Source organism: Bipolaris zeicola (assembly GCF_000523435.1).
Source record: "Bipolaris zeicola 26-R-13 unplaced genomic scaffold scaffold_378, whole genome shotgun sequence".
Taxonomy (NCBI): domain Eukaryota; kingdom Fungi; phylum Ascomycota; class Dothideomycetes; order Pleosporales; family Pleosporaceae; genus Bipolaris; species Bipolaris zeicola.
The window spans coordinates 1-15301 of NW_006912427.1; the positions used below are offsets into that span (position 1 = coordinate 1).

A 15301-nucleotide genomic window follows, 5' to 3' on the forward strand; every position below is an offset into this window, starting at 1 on the left:
ATTGAGGTGATATTATCGTTGAGGTGATAGGCCCGTGCGGAGCACGGGCAATTTCATTGAAATTCTGCTACAGCAGCCGTTGGGCCCGAGTAATTACCTTATATTTCTCCTTTCAATCTCACTTCGTGATCATCATTGTTAATCAGCAATAACAATTCACGCTTCCTTCATCTTGGGTGAGTAAATGTAAATAACACTCAATGTTGGACACTTTGATAGTTAGAAACTTTAGAAACATACACATGCAAACAAATTCGACCTTTTTATTCAGAAGCCTTAATATATGGGATGCCTGTCAGCTTTGAAGCCCTCTCGCTAAGGTTCGGTTCCTTCCAAGGCCTTGCGCGCTGGATCTTGTCCAATTTACCATTCCTCTTGGCCTCGTTCCAGCCAATATTCCTGGCATTTGGCCAGTGAGTTGTGCCAAGACGCTTCTCGAAAGCATCCTTCTTGCGAACAAGCTCTTCTTGTGTGGCATCCTTGACTGGCATGTAACAAGTATACACACATAGGCGGTCGACATCAGAGGTTGTAGGTACGTTGTAATGGGGGGTTCTTGAGTCCCAGACGATCAGGTCGCCAGCCTCAGCCTCGACCTTGTACCACTCGCAGCCGTGCTCCTCAAGCCACTTCATGCCTGCACCAGTGTATCCGTACCATTCTGGGGTCCAGGCGGGGATGCGCTTCTCATCCTTCATGTCCTTGTGGAATTGCTCACTAAGCAAGTGAGCTCCCTTGCACACGATCAGTCCACCATCGTTAGGACCAGCGCGGTGCAAATTAACAAGACCCTGCAGGCAGCGGAAACCTGGCTTCTCAGGATCCTGGTCCTGGTGAGGCCATGGCGAGTTCTTAGGAAGGTTTGTGCGGTTAGCGAAGCCATAGTTGATAGCATCAAAGGACACGATTAAGTCCTCGTCCTGATATACTTTCTCGAATGCATTGACGATACCGGGCTCGCTGCGTATGTCCCAGACAAAGTCCTCGTGGCAAGCAGCATATGTAAAGAGCATGCCCTTTTCATTAATGACTGGCAGCTTGTCGGGATGGACCGTCGATGAGTCGTTGCGGTTGTATCCAAGCTCACTGTACTTTAATAAGCTATTTCGAGAGGGTACTGAAAGTCCTCAACGTACAATCCCTCGATAAGTGAGTACATGCGATCCGCGTAGCTCTCTACTTTATCGGCTGGGATAGCTCCCTTGATGATTGCGTAACCATCGCGAACCAGATCATCCCGCCAATCACCGTAGGTCTCGTCTGTGCCGTCAATCTTCAAAGGCTTCTGCGTAGGGTTTGCGACAGCCCACACGGAGAGCGCGGGCTCGGTCTGTGTGATTGTAGCCATGGCTATTCTGGATGATGGGCCAAAGTTTGGTTGTATGCTTGTTGTGTAGATGTGTAAAGTTTGTGATCTTGGAAGGTCACCATGGCTGCAAACTCATATACTCTGCTTGTGCTAATGGTAGAGCTGGTCATTTCCGATCATCGCCACAGGCCCCGAGAGAGTGACTAGGTTTTCTTCGGAAACGCGCGGAAAGACCCGAGGAACGAATCCGAACGAGAACGGATGATTCGGATCCAGATCACTCTAGCGTTTGTGGTGGATACCCCTGCGTGCCCTGTTCTGGAAGGATCGACCACCGCGACTCAATGTAACAAGAGTAAATTAGGGAAAAAAGCTTACGCCAGCGTGCACATATGCCAATAGAGTGAGTCAATTGCTTGAAAAAGATCCAACAATGACCTCTCTTCGGATGGGGACAACTACCAACAAATGGGGGGTCGAATTTCGGAGAGTGCCTGTCTAGCCAATCGGACTCACCATTGCGCGCGTCATCTGCCTCTACATGACCCTCCACATTCCCGCGTCGACGTGGAGTATCTGTTCCAACATGGAGACCATATACTAGGTTTGAGTGGTCTACGAGCCTCGGAAATGTTCTCACTTTGCAACAGCTCAACGAACTGTGCCCTAGATACCAATGTGTCTCAAGATCAGTTGCTTAATATCGTCATTGTTGGAGGAGGAATTGCGGGTCTTGCATCGGTCAGATCTGTTCCACATAACTGCTTTCTTCTCAAACTAATGTCTTACAGGCAATCGCACTTCGCGCACCAGGCCGCCACATCACTGTTCTCGAGCAATCTTCTCTGAATCGTGAAATTGGCGCTACTATATCACTCCAGCCCAATGCATCGAAAATACTGGAAAAAGGCTTCGGCATGGGTGAAGTGTTGAAGAATGCTGGAGCCTTGAAAGTTGAAGGCTTCAAGATATACTCCACGGACGGACAGCTTGTGCGCAAGATTCCTTTGACGTTGAAGACCGAATACGGTGCCGATCGTATGATATACTATCGCATGGATCTGCACGATGCATTGAGACGTTTCGCGACGCGCGAACAAGGACAAGGCCAACCTGTGGCAATCAGAACATCGTCATGAGTGGTTTCCTGTGATCCAGATGCTGGATCAGTCACCCTGAAAGATGGTACTGTCCTTCGAGGCGATGTCATCGTAGGTGCGGACGGCATCAAGTCGAATCTGCGCAAACACGTTCTAGGCCATGAAGTTCAAGCACAGCCGACAGGATTTTCGGCGTATAGACTCATGGTACAAACTTCAGAGTTGGAGGAAGACGAAGCATTCTGCCAGTTCATCAACCATTCGCATCTATGATTATGGGACCTGCTTAAGGTGGCAAAGTGTACTCCTTGGTGGCGCTAGTTCCAGATCAAAAATCAGCACTAAACTCAAAAAACAGTTAGAACTACAAGGGTGACTTCGACATCTTGATGAAAGAGTACGGAGAGTTCCCGAATTGGGCCAAAGCTCCTTTCAAAGTTGCTGGAGATGATATAGGGCTCTGGCAGCCCAGGGACACAGAACCGTTGAGAAGGTGGCATTCTGGACGTGTAATTCTGATCGGTGATGCTGCACATGCCATGCTCCCGACGCAGGGTCAAGGTGCTAATCAAGCGATCGAAGATGCAGAGGCACTGGGTGCGTTCTTCGCGGACGCTGACGAGACCATATCAAAGGAAGAAGCTCAAAAGCGGCCGCAGGAGATTTACGATGCTCGATACGAGAGAGCCAGAACAGTGCAGAGATACTCTCGTGAAGCTGCCAGACCAGCGACAGACAAGAGGGCAACAGAGATCAAGATGAACCCAGCAGAATTTATGGACTATAACTGCACATACAACAGTGCAAAGGATTGGGCAAGTCGGCAAACGAAATCTGCAGGTGTGCAAGTAGTATGAATAGTTCAAATTACGATTACCAGATTTCTACAAAGTACTGTTCCGTTGTGACTCAACAGTCTGGAGTATGCGGTGTTGGTAAGCAAAACAATCAACCTTCTACAACTGGTCCAACTCCCCCAACAGGTGCGATCTTGGACGGCTATTCAACGTTTTCTTTAGCACTGAAGATGAGAGACAGTAAAGCTCTGAAGGTTTGTTCTCACAATGAAGGTACACCCAACTGAACTGCTGCTGATTACATCTCGTTTGGTCGGGGTTTGGCAGGTTTCGTATGCATCGGAAGCATGATTTGAACAAAGGCAGAATGTTTATAATGATCGATGGACCAGATGCTCATTCTCAAGATACTCTGTACGCTCGCATCGCTCATTCTATGTTGTCGATTCTATCTCCTTACTCATTTATCACCCTGACGCTCCTAAATGTTGCATCAGTAAGGATGGGAAGACCGTTTCCTGTGGCATAAAGCCCCATTCGTGCGCCATTCCAGCAGATGCGACCGCCATAGAACGGCGCCATGTATGACGATGGAAAAGCTGTAAGCCACGTGGGTTCTTGGGATGATGCTTCTGAAGACTATCCAAGCCGGTAGGTCTCAGGTGCGGCCTTAATGTGCAGACGCACTTATGCAGATCCATCGTGAACATACTCATCAGGCAGGGGAAAGTACTCTGTAGTCATGTTCCCGTCTACGGTCGCCCCCTGTGCAATGGTTGCTGTCTTCAAGCAAAGAGTCCTTGTTTGATTTTGGCAAAGCACCACAGAAATGGTATTGTGATACGCATCATTGACGTATGCAGTAATTCCAGCTTCATGTGTTTCTTTTGTAGGTTTGAACTCAATAGAGACGCTAAAGTGTGATTTCAGGCTATCTTGCCTTCGCGTCAAGAGCGCATTCCCGTCAAGAGCTTTGAGATTCCGTTGCGTCCCGTGCAGAATCAAAGATGAATTGGAAACGCGATGCCAATCGCCATATGGTGCGCCTCGGAATTCCCATTTGGAATCGAGAACCGAGGAAGTGAAGTCATCGCTGGACGTGGCGTTCTTAACTAACTGAGAAGGCAAGTCCGGGTCCGGCATATCGAGAGTGATCTCTGATCCATTGTTGGCAAGAGGCCAGCCGTCAAACCACGAGACAGGGCTTAAGAACGTCTCACGGCCTAGAATCCAGGTGCCATTAATATTCTGAGGAGCCTGTGGGCGCACAGCCAGGAATACAGAATACCATTTACCGTCGGGGCGCTGGACAAGGTCTGCATGGCCGGTTTGTTGAACTGGAGCAGCAGTATCACGTCCGTTGAAGACCATGGGACCTAAAGGACTCTTCTCCCAGGGGCCTGAAGGAGATGGGCCTCGATGGAATGTCTGGCGATGGAGTTTTTCAGTGCCACCTACATGCGTACTCGTGTTAGTCTCCTAGAGCCTACTCCCTTGTTGAACAATACGTACCTTCTGCAACTGAAAGGTAGTATGTACCATTGATCTTGTATACATGGGCTCCTTCTGCCCATGGGATGTCCTCTGGCAAAGTTGATCGATATATCATCCTTTGCTCGGTTAATGATCTGCCCGTGGTCATGTCTACCTTGGATTGATAAATAGTGCTGTTGCCGAGCTGAGGTGCGAACTCGGGCAGGCCAGTAGATAGATATACGCAACCATCGTCATCGAAGAATAGGTCTGGGTCGATACCCGTCTGCTCAAAGTAGATTGGTTTGCTCCAATCGCCTGAGAATATGTCATTAGTGGTGATGAAGAACGGTCGTTGATCAGAAGGATTAAAGCCTGAAGATGACCGTCAGCCTCATTGATTGATGACCAGCATTTTTTTTAGAGTGTCTTACCATCAGCATAATTCGTGGTGAGAAAGAATGTCCCATTGTGGTAACGGATTGTAGGGGCAAAAATACCACCGGATGTGAGCAGTGCTCTATCAAAAATACCGTTCCGGGTAGTCAAACCATGGCCTATAAGGTTCCAGTCGACGAGGTTCTTTGAATGATAGATAGGCAGGCCTGGAAAATATTCGAAAGACGAAGTTGCGATAAAATAATCGTCCTCGACACGGATGATGGACGGGTCGGCGTTGACTCCGCTGATGATTGGATTCTTGAACGCCGAAACGTGACTGAGCAAACCGATTACAGTAGTTGAGACTTGTATGAGCCGCATAATAACGAAAATCCAGTTTATGCTTTACACAGAACCCCAGCGTATGATTAAACTCCCCAATTCCTCAGTCTTTAAATAAGCCCACAGCTAGGGCACTAAGGCACTCTATGGTACGAATGAGTCATGTGATAGCCGCCCTATCCTCCACAATCCGACGACCGGATTCAGGGTAGAGCTAGGCAGATGTCCCGGGTAAACAGCTTTCTTGGCATGGAACATCATTGGGAAAGGTTAGCAACTATAGCTAAGGAGAACCTCTACTACTCGTATAGGTTTGCTACTATGTTTCGGAATGCTTCGGATGAGAATGCGATAAGAAATGACGGCACCTAACCCGTGGAGTACCTGATACAAGATGCATTAGGTGAAATTTCTATGCACTGCGAAAACTTCTGATAGGTGGAGATTGGATCAATTTAGCGAATCAGCATGCAAAAATTACAAAGTTCATCATTCGCGGTATGGAGTAGCATTTCGGAATGCGACTTGGATTGGATGCTTGGGGTCTGGGGAGCTGGGGAGATAATGTGGGGTTATTGACCCGACCCCTAGTCCCCGTCCATGGGTACCAGATCTAGAATTCGAGCACTAACGAAAACATGTAACTCGCTCAAAGTTAGCAGCACATATATCTTCTCCGTTTCTACCCATATTTTGATGGCCTCATCCTGACACCATCTCTTTGAGTTGATCCTTCCACTTCTTAAGTCAGACTCTCTACCCTCCATGTCGTACCACACTTCGACCATGGATGCTAGCAAAGAGAAACCTTCCATCGAGAACATTGAGTTCGAAGGTGGCAAAGACATCAACAACAACATTCAGCAGGCAAATGGAGACATCGTCCTTCTTTCTGGATCAGATGAAATCCGAAAGATCCCTGTTCCGACAGATGATCCCAACGATCCTTTGAACTTCAGCACCTTGAGAAAATGGGGAATTGTCGTCACCTGCTGCTGGTTCTCCATTTTCTCACTCATTGCAGTATCCGGAACTGGAGCTTTTATGGCCACTCTCTATGGAATGTACATTCCTCAAGGCCATACTCCAGAAGAGGTCACTGGACTCAGCACTTACTCCACCATGGTTATGGCCTTTGGTTGTCTTGGATTACTACCACTGGCGTTTATTTTCGGTCGTAGGCCAGTCTTTCTGTTCGCAGTTTTGTTGTGCTTTGTCACAAACATCACTGCTGCTACAGCCAAGGATTTCAACGCCCATCTCATTAGCCGAATTTTCCTCGGCATTGGTACAGGCGCCACCGAGTCGCTGCTTCCCTTGATCCTCTCAGATGTCACATTCCTCCATGAGCGGAGCTTCTACTTTGGCCTGTACTGGTCTGTCCAGAACTGTGTCAATGCAGGACTCCAGATTTCCAATTCGTACTTGGTGGCTGCTTCTTTGTGGCGCATGTTCTATTGGTTCTTTGCAGTGACACTGGGTCTGTCCACACTTCTCGTTGTCTTCTTGGCTCCTGAGACGAAATTTCAGCGTTCACCAACTTTGTTGAACGGCCAGGTCATCTACACGGACGAGTTTGGTACCACACGTATCGTGACTGATCCTATTGCTATTGCCCAGTACGGTGAGCTCGAGCGAATTGAGACTCGTAAAATAGTGAAGAAATCTTTCATGCAAGAGCTGAAACCGTGGAGCGATGTCACGACGAATGGCTTCTCAGTGTGGTTGAACGCCTATATCAAAATAGGCAAGGCAGCCACAGCACCTGGCATTATCTATTCGCTGCTGGTGTCCTCTATCTCCCTCGGCGTGGCCATTGGTATCACACTTGTGTACAGTTCTGTTCTGGAGCAGGGTTACGGCTGGAACGCCAAATCCGTTGGACTTTTCAATGTGAATTATTGGTGTACTTATGTCGGTCGTAAGTCACTAATATCCTATAGGCGGGTGTGATGCCTGCTTGCTTTGCGTCAATGCTTTACTCAGGATACTGTGCCGATAAAATTAACATATAGCTTACTCGCCGCAACAGTAGTGTTCATAAGCCAGAGCATCATCTGGTCCATCTCATCATCCCAACACTGACTGGCATCATTGGAATTGTCGCTATCGCAATTGGCGCACAGTGGCCCGAGAGGTATAGTGCATGGGGAATGGTAATTGGTAAGATACACCTGGTGTAAACAATAGCTCGTCACTAAAATAAGAATTACAGGCTGGGCCATCTATGAATTCTCATTCACCTGCATTCTCATCACAACGACCACCTTCGCCGCTGAGGTCATTCCCGAAAATCCTGGTGCGGGAGTCGTGGTTGTGGTTGGTGGAAAGAATCTGGTGAGCTTCGGAGCCGCCTATGGCATCGTGCCAATGACGCATGTATTCTCCTACATAAAGACTTTTATGATACTTATGGGGATTTTCATTAGCATCTGTCTCCTTGGAATCCCCGTATACTTCCTTAATAGTAAGTGGAGGAAGATTACAGGCAAGGAGCCTGTGGCTGAGCAACATAACTGAATAGCTTATGGTCTTTTAGCAGCACCATGGAAGGTATTGTAGATAAATAAGATCTAGTCAAACCTACACATCCATTATTTTACTGAAATATTTCATAATTTTATATTATGATTGTGAGCTATGTCGCTAGGAATAGTGTGGTAAGTCGGGTCTCTACCTTGAGATCGTTTTTCTTCATTTACTCTGCGAATAATTACCCAATTTGGACGTTTAGTAGCCCATTTTATAGCCCTTAATCTAAGCTTAACCTTTGTCTAGTATAATAATAGGCTAACTCTGATAGATAGGAAGATATTTAGTAACCCGTTGTGCTAAGAGTCAGGTCTCTACATTTTACTCCGATCTTAGATACTAGCTTATCTATTAGAGTTGGCCTACTACTATATTAAGCAAAAATAGACTACTAACTTAGGGCTACAAAACGAGCTACTAAGCTTCCTAATGAGGTAATTATTGGTCGAGATAACCGTAATTTTAAGATCCCGATGTGGAGACCCGTTTACCAGCCTACTTATAACATCGCCTCTCTCATCGTTTAAGCTTAATTACTTATCGTTCTATAATAGCTGTTTAGAAACGTAAGTACCTCTACTAGTTAAAAGAATTACTTTTTATATAGGGAATCTTAATCGTGGGATAAATACCTAATGAATACTGTTGCCTTACCTAAGAGCATAGGATATAGCTAGGATCGGATGGAATATGGCAGTGGGGTTTTATACACTAAGCAGATAGGCTGAAGAGAAGTAAGGCACTATGGGCCTTGTACCGGAGCGTGAACAACTGTAAGGCGACAGAGTAGGAGATGGGTAACGAATTGAGGAGACCTATCTCAAAGCTACTGAACATGCTAGAGAAGGAGAGAACTTGCGAAATCGATGCAAGTGATGGTATCCATGGACGCAAGACAAAAGGGTATAGCTACAGGCATTGACTTAATTTCTGCCGCCTGCCTCGACCAGCTTCTCCGCTTCCTCCCTCTCTTCTTCTGGCTTTATCCACTTGCGAAAGCCAATGGTCATGATACCTCCTATAGCAACCTGGAACGCCTGAAAGATGATTGCAGGAATCTGCATCTTGGACTGATTGACAGGATCAATGTTGATGTACATGACTGATGTAAGCGGGACGACCATTGCCAGCGCTTTTGCGGGACAGCAGTAGCAGCAAGCGATGACGTCTTTTTTCGGTAGCCAGAGCGAAGCAGCTGTGAAGCAAATCGCCGACCAAATCATGTACAGTGCAATGTTGATGAAGACGATGAAGACGATATTGGAGGGTTTTACAGCTTCAAAGGCACCCGATGAAAAGGCTTGATCGAACGTCTGCCATACCATGGTTAGCAGGGCAATCGAAGACAGCTTGAGCAAGTTCCAATCAAAGAAGACTTTTTTAGTTGTCTTGGGAAACAAGCGCTGCACAATCTGGCCGAGAAGCATGGGCAGAAAAAGCGAGAGGCCAAGTTGCATGAAGACACGCTGGTAGATGCCCGCATAACTGGATCCACGCTGCAAGACCTTGCTGTACCACGACCCGGTAGAGAGGTACATCTGGAGTATGATTGGAGTCAGAAAGGGGCAGAGAAACTGGCCGATTACAGATTGGACGACGGTCAGGGCGGCGTTGCCATGGGCTTGGCGCGTCATGACGACGTTGCTAGACATGGTCGTCGGCGCGCTGCCCACGAACAAGAAGCCGATGAGGAGCCATGGGTCCATGAAGCGGGGATTGGTGGCGCACAAACTGACAATGGCAAAGGTGGCAGCGGAGCAGACGAGGTAGCACTGGAGTTGGACGAAGATGTGCAGCTTCCAACGCATGTAGTTGGCGAGCATGACGCGGGTGTCAAGGGTACAGCCATTGATGAAGAAGATGACGGAGACGGCCAGGTAGGTGATTACTGTGCGCTTGATCCGCTGCTGTGAAGCGGGCACTTGGACTTGGGACGACACCAGGACGACGGCGCCCATGGCGAGGAGGAACCACTGGTCTTTGACGAACCATTTCAGCACTTGGAGCGTCTTCGCGGCGGTTGAGAGCTTTTTCTTGGCGGCCTGGGACTCGTCGGCCTCGTGCGAGAGCTGTTCGGGACTCGCTTTATCCAGGACGGGATGATGAAGAGTGGTCGTGTGGGTGGAGTTGGTAGTGTTCGTCGTCGCCCCGTCGATCCGCACGACGTGGTCAGTTGTCAAAAGGGCCGCGGGGATCTGACTGGGGATCTCATTCATGGTGGATCGATGATGCCAATGCACCGAGCATGGGTTGGCTTGCCGGTTGCAGATATAGATATGTGAGTGTTCGGTAACATACCATGTAGCCGGTATAGGCGGGTTACTATTCCCGGCAAGCGGTTGTCCGGAAGAGCCCGGCAAAGAGGCGAAAAAGTCTGCCTGAGGAATGTATAGCGAGCCACGGCAGCGTCCGATGCTCCTAGACTTGCACCGAGCATCGCCAAATCGATGCCACTTGGCTGTGTCGAGTTGGAGGTAGTGGGCAGATGGGGTAGTACGGAAGGGTTAGTCATCCGGTGCCGTCGTCGTCGTCGCCGTCGCCGTCTTAACCCAGGCCCTCGCCCATCTGGCCTGTTCGATTTCCCCCCCAGCAAGATACTAGAAATAAAGAATAGGAAGCCTGGGTCGTACTGACATACTTACGTACATACAGAAACGAGCAAATAGACTTTGTGCGCTGCCCAGCCGCCCGCCCTCCGCTTAACCATGGCTTCTCCAATGACAGCCAGCGCATCCTCCGACGAGCGCACCAGGCTGATTTGGTCGCGCGTCTACCAGGAGCTAATCCAGGATGCCGTGCCTGATGCGCGCTTCAACTATGACTTCATGGCCTTCACGCCCGACTTCAGAGGGTCTGCTGCCGCCGTCGAGCGCTTGGCTGCCCTGCCCTGCTACCACTCTGCCCAGGTCATCCTTGCCATGCCCGACAATAGCCTTGAGTGCTTGCGCGCCCGCGCCCTTAAGGATGGGAAGAGGCTCATTGTGGCTACACATCGCTTGCGCAGGGGTTTCCTCGTTTTGGACCCGGGGCGTATCGATGCGAGCAGATACGAACTAGCCGCTTGCCTCGATGGCATGGAGAAGGCTGGTGCCGGCCGGCCCGTCACGCTCGCCCAGATGCGCGATGAGGGTCTTATGATCGACATGTGCGTCATAGGCGGTCTCATCTTCAACGTTCAGGGCGTCAGTGTCTGGGGTGGGCAGAATCTGTTCGAAGTGCAGTGGGCGATGCTGCAAGACCTGGGCGTACTACGCCACCAGGCCCCTGTAGTTGCCATTGCCCATGCCTCCCAAGTTGTAGACGAGGCTCGAATCAGCATGGAGACAATCAAACCCACCAGGCCAGGAGAAGTCCAGTGTGACTTTGTCATCACCCCGCATGCCATCTTCACAGTTACTGGAGCCGTCAAGCCTACAGGCAGCCTCGACTTCGACACTATAGATCCAGACAGCCTCCAGAACATCCCGCCACTACAGGAACTGCGGGGTATACGTATGATGGAGAACATCATGCAAAGAAATGGCTTTGCATCTGAACAAAGGCCCATACCCCAGCTTTCTGCTGAGGAACAGATGGGCATTAGCATTGTAGACAGGCTGATGCAAAATCATAAGAGTTGAGCGACCTAATCATACCTGTCCGACTTTGTCGGCGGCAATATCCATTCACACCTTTGTCCGACCAGTGTTTCGTTGTGAGTTTGCTTGTCGCACTTGCACATGATACACCTCTAGTAGGAGAGCGTAAGCCGCACATCGCATTCTCTGCAATTGCATGCAGTCGTTAGATGAAATATTGACAGGTACTACCCCTTTGGCAGAACAAAAGCGAGGATGCGCTACACAGTGTGCTCAGTTGCTCACCTACGTAATTTGCGTATCAAAACTCCATCACTTGCCTTCTGCCATCTCCCCAGAATGCAACTCCGTCCCTTCACTAGCCTCGATGACATGTGTTCAGTATCATCTAGTGGTCCTTCCCTGCCATTCAGTCTATGGCAAATCGTTTCCCAACAATGTTGATCATCTCTTCGCCCTTTTCCCCCTCTTTGTCCACTGTTTGGCAGTCTTCCAAAACCATTTGATATGCAGATTGATGAAGCTCCTCTATGACGTACGAGAGCTGGGACCAGTGTGGGCCAAAAACACAGGGGTCGCGATCGTTGGGCTAGATATATTATGATCTCCGGCTATGTTCTCGTTGAACAACACATGTTCTAATTTCCCATTCTTGATCCCTCTGGTTCTTGGATCTCTTATCTTTATTCATGCCGTTGGCAAACTGTTACCCTAGTATAGCATTTGGGCTTTTTTGTGACGTTGCTGTCGCATCAGTCGTCAATTAGACATGCCTCTTCACCCATCTGCTAACCGTTCGTTTCACAGATAGACAGATCCGATCAACACAAGCATTTCGATGATGGTTGCCACCGCAACGACGTGTGCCTTATGCAATGTTCCCCTTCCTACAACTCTCTTCGAACCCAACACCATAAGATGGATGTATCAGACAGTTACAGCATACCGTCGATGTGTCTGTCGCCTAGTTTGACACTGCTTAACCCTGTCTATTAGTTGCTTCCGTCGGGTAGTAACGCGAAAGCAAGTCTAGGTTCTCCTAAATCAATAAACGATGCAGCATGGACATGTCATGTACGTGCTATGGAAAATGGGAGGATGATCTAATTCATAACAAGTATTGAGAGTGATCTGGATTGGGCGAGTGCACTGTGGAACAGGTAATGCAGAGCTAATATGTGACTGGGTGTCTATGCGTCCTTGACGCATACCTCCTGTCAATAGTACCTCGGAATACACGTTACGAACCCTAATCCATTTGATATACATTAAGTATAATAGTTCTATGACCACAACACCAAGGGTTGCTCATGCGACTTTACCATTAACTTGTGGACCAAAGTGACCAGCTAAAAAAAAGGTGTAAGCACATAAGATTGATATTGCTCACATAGCCTTCAGTGATACCGAGCCGATCCCATTCCGGTTATCCTTTTCATTGTTAGTAAACTCTTTACATGTTCCTAACCAAACGACTACTATAAGCACCATACTGCCATGGCACATTGTTTATCCTGTAATCAACACTATCCCTGCCACTGTGTGGCAAAGAGAAGTTTTCAACATGAATGAAGTAAGTGTAAGATCATCGAAACGGAAGAATGTACACCCCTTTATTTGCGTTGCAACGACCTCGAGGTTTATAGCAATGTGCATCATCTCACTATGTTCATCGCAAGGATTCATCATTACCGGGCAGCTCGGCCAAAGGAAGCAATGGCGTCCGTACTTACGTGTATCAAAGGTTATTATAGAACAACTGATCTTAAATGGATATTTTCACCAAGATATTCATGTAATGAGTGCTGATCACTACACCTCAGGTTTGCTTGCAAATTCAGAAGCCTAGAGCCGCACCGCTCGTAATCCGGATTGACCAATAGCAAGCAATGAGTGACATGTCGAGTCTTGGCAGATACATATCAATTCCTTACCGAAAAGTCATACACATCTGGAAAATAGCAACCCCTGTCAACATTTCGCGCAACTACTATTTCGAAAAAAAGAGACTGCTTCCGCTAGTTGCTAAGCTCGTTCATGTTCCTCTATCGGCCGCTTGCACGTACGATCTTGTGCAGCAAAGCAGCTGTCCGCCTTGGAACAAGGCGCACTCAGCAATTCTCGTGCTCAGCCATTACCACAACCATGAACAGCGATCTAAACAACACAGCGGCAGAACGCACCAGAGCAGAAATCGCGATAGATCCCCAGTACCGGTATTCGTCTTTTGCAATACCCGCGCACGAAGATGATGCCTCGATTCGCCAAGCATATCGACCGTTTTTGCTAGATGCCAAACACACAGATGACGATTGGATAGCTAGACTGGAGCTCAGCACAGCGTTGAAAATGGTGGATGAACAGGTGATGAAGAAGGGCGGTGATAGGATCAAAGTCCTGGTACTATACGGCAGCATGCGAGAACGGTAATCCACCTTTTCCAGCAAAAATGCTCTACAGTCATTTGCTTTCCTTCTGTGACAGTGCTGATTCGATGGATAGATCATATTCTCGACTGCTTGCTTATGAAGCCAGTCGTATCTTATTCCGACTTGGCTGTGACGTGCGCGTGTTCAATCCCACTGGGCTCCCGGTCAAGGACGACGTGCAACACTCGCATGAAAAAGTCCAAGAATTGCGGGAGTTGAGCAAGTGGAGTGATGGACATGTTTGGGTCAGTCCTGAGCAGCATGGCAATCTTGTAAGTAGCCCATTAGCTACCCCCCTTTTTATCAGCCATCTGGTTTCGTGGGTCTAAACGTGATTGTTTGGCTGATTGGCGACAATAGACGGCCGTCTTCAAAAATCAAATCGACTGGATCCCACTGTCCACTGGCTCTGTCCGACCCACCCAGGGCCGCACCCTCGCCATTGCCCAAGTTAACGGCGGCTCACAATCTTTCAATACAGTCAACTCACTTCGTATACTTGGCCGCTGGATGCGCATGTTCACGATACCCAATCAAAGCTCCATTCCCATGGCCTACAAGCAGTTCACGGATGCGGATGCTATCGAGGAGGGAGGAAGCAGGCTCATGCCGAGTGGTAATCGAGATAGATTGGTGGACTGTATGGAAGAGTTTGTCAAGTATACGCTTGTCATGCGGCCACATTTTGATCTGTTTGGGGATCGGTATAGCGAGAGGGAAGAGAAAAGAATCAAGGAGGAGAAGAAGAAAAAAGAGGAAGAGCAGAGGGGCAAAGATATCGTGAACAACGTGTCATTGACGGACATATGATGCAGGATTCACTTGGGGGTTGGCTGGTTTTCCTGTTGGGCAGATGTACTTGGACCGGGAACGGGCCGAGTTCGTTGTAAAAGGAAATGCACTTTGGGATTGATGATCAAGATTGCGCATGTCTGTTGAAGGGGAGAGATGCGCAACAGTTTTGGACACAGTAAAGTCATGCACTAAGCCATGGTGTCTCACGAGTTTGTGTGGGCTGTCAGCCACACATAATCATGCTGTATGTAGACTGGATTTTCTCCTTAGAATCTAGAAGCAAGTGGCTTAGATGCGATGTGAGTGCTAATGACGACGTGTGGATAAGATGATTGTGGGGCTGGATTCAATGTGGATGTTTCCATGCCCTGTTTCGTTTGTTACAGGTGTGCGTACGCAGATCGGATGTGGGGTGAGTGTGTGAATGTAGTTGCATGAAGAGTTGAACTAATACCAATTACGTATCTTGGTAACGTGTTGGATAAGCGAGTCGGTCAGGCAAGCGAGTCGGTCACCCCACCAACTTTGATCACCTACCACACCTTTGCGTACAATGCCTCTAAGC

The 15301-nt window shown here is 48.4% G+C and overlaps 7 protein-coding genes across 7 annotated transcripts; 4 read left to right on the forward strand and 3 right to left on the reverse strand.

Moving 5' to 3' along the window:
- Window positions 1–263: 263 nt before the first annotated feature.
- On the reverse strand, window positions 264–1348 carry COCCADRAFT_9901 (uncharacterized protein; the record flags this gene model as incomplete). The annotated part of the gene is made up of 2 exons (XM_007719987.1): window positions 264–1086; window positions 1137–1348. 2 exons carry the CDS (start codon window positions 1346–1348, stop codon window positions 264–266), a joined length of 1035 nt encoding a protein of 344 aa, XP_007718177.1.
- Window positions 1347–3880, forward strand: COCCADRAFT_41777 (uncharacterized protein; the record flags this gene model as incomplete). The annotated part of the gene is made up of 7 exons (XM_007719988.1): window positions 1347–1366; window positions 1960–2050; window positions 2101–2389; window positions 2450–2616; window positions 2772–3260; window positions 3480–3538; window positions 3862–3880. 7 exons carry the CDS (start codon window positions 1347–1349, stop codon window positions 3878–3880), a joined length of 1134 nt encoding a protein of 377 aa, XP_007718178.1.
- Window positions 3881–3893: 13 nt separating this feature from the next.
- Window positions 3894–5441, reverse strand: COCCADRAFT_111484 (glycoside hydrolase family 43 protein; the record flags this gene model as incomplete). The annotated part of the gene is made up of 3 exons (XM_007719989.1): window positions 3894–4660; window positions 4719–5054; window positions 5114–5441. The coding sequence occupies 3 exons, from the start codon at window positions 5439–5441 to the stop codon at window positions 3894–3896; spliced, it is 1431 nt and encodes a 476-aa protein (XP_007718179.1).
- Window positions 5442–6188: 747 nt separating this feature from the next.
- On the forward strand, window positions 6189–7922 carry COCCADRAFT_41778 (uncharacterized protein; the record flags this gene model as incomplete). The annotated part of the gene is made up of 3 exons (XM_007719990.1): window positions 6189–7295; window positions 7418–7565; window positions 7618–7922. 3 exons carry the CDS (start codon window positions 6189–6191, stop codon window positions 7920–7922), a joined length of 1560 nt encoding a protein of 519 aa, XP_007718180.1.
- Window positions 7923–8857: 935 nt separating this feature from the next.
- Window positions 8858–10150, reverse strand: COCCADRAFT_31017 (uncharacterized protein; the record flags this gene model as incomplete). The annotated part of the gene is made up of 1 exon (XM_007719991.1): window positions 8858–10150. One exon carries the CDS (start codon window positions 10148–10150, stop codon window positions 8858–8860), a length of 1293 nt encoding a protein of 430 aa, XP_007718181.1.
- Window positions 10151–10651: 501 nt separating this feature from the next.
- COCCADRAFT_111475 (uncharacterized protein) lies at window positions 10652–11554 on the forward strand (the record flags this gene model as incomplete). Its single annotated transcript, XM_007719992.1, has 1 exon — window positions 10652–11554. The coding sequence occupies one exon, from the start codon at window positions 10652–10654 to the stop codon at window positions 11552–11554; it is 903 nt and encodes a 300-aa protein (XP_007718182.1).
- A 2103-nt stretch (window positions 11555–13657) lies between these two features.
- Window positions 13658–14751, forward strand: COCCADRAFT_9907 (uncharacterized protein; the record flags this gene model as incomplete). Its single annotated transcript, XM_007719993.1, has 3 exons — window positions 13658–13938; window positions 14015–14213; window positions 14302–14751. 3 exons carry the CDS (start codon window positions 13658–13660, stop codon window positions 14749–14751), a joined length of 930 nt encoding a protein of 309 aa, XP_007718183.1.
- Window positions 14752–15301: the final 550 nt, after the last annotated feature.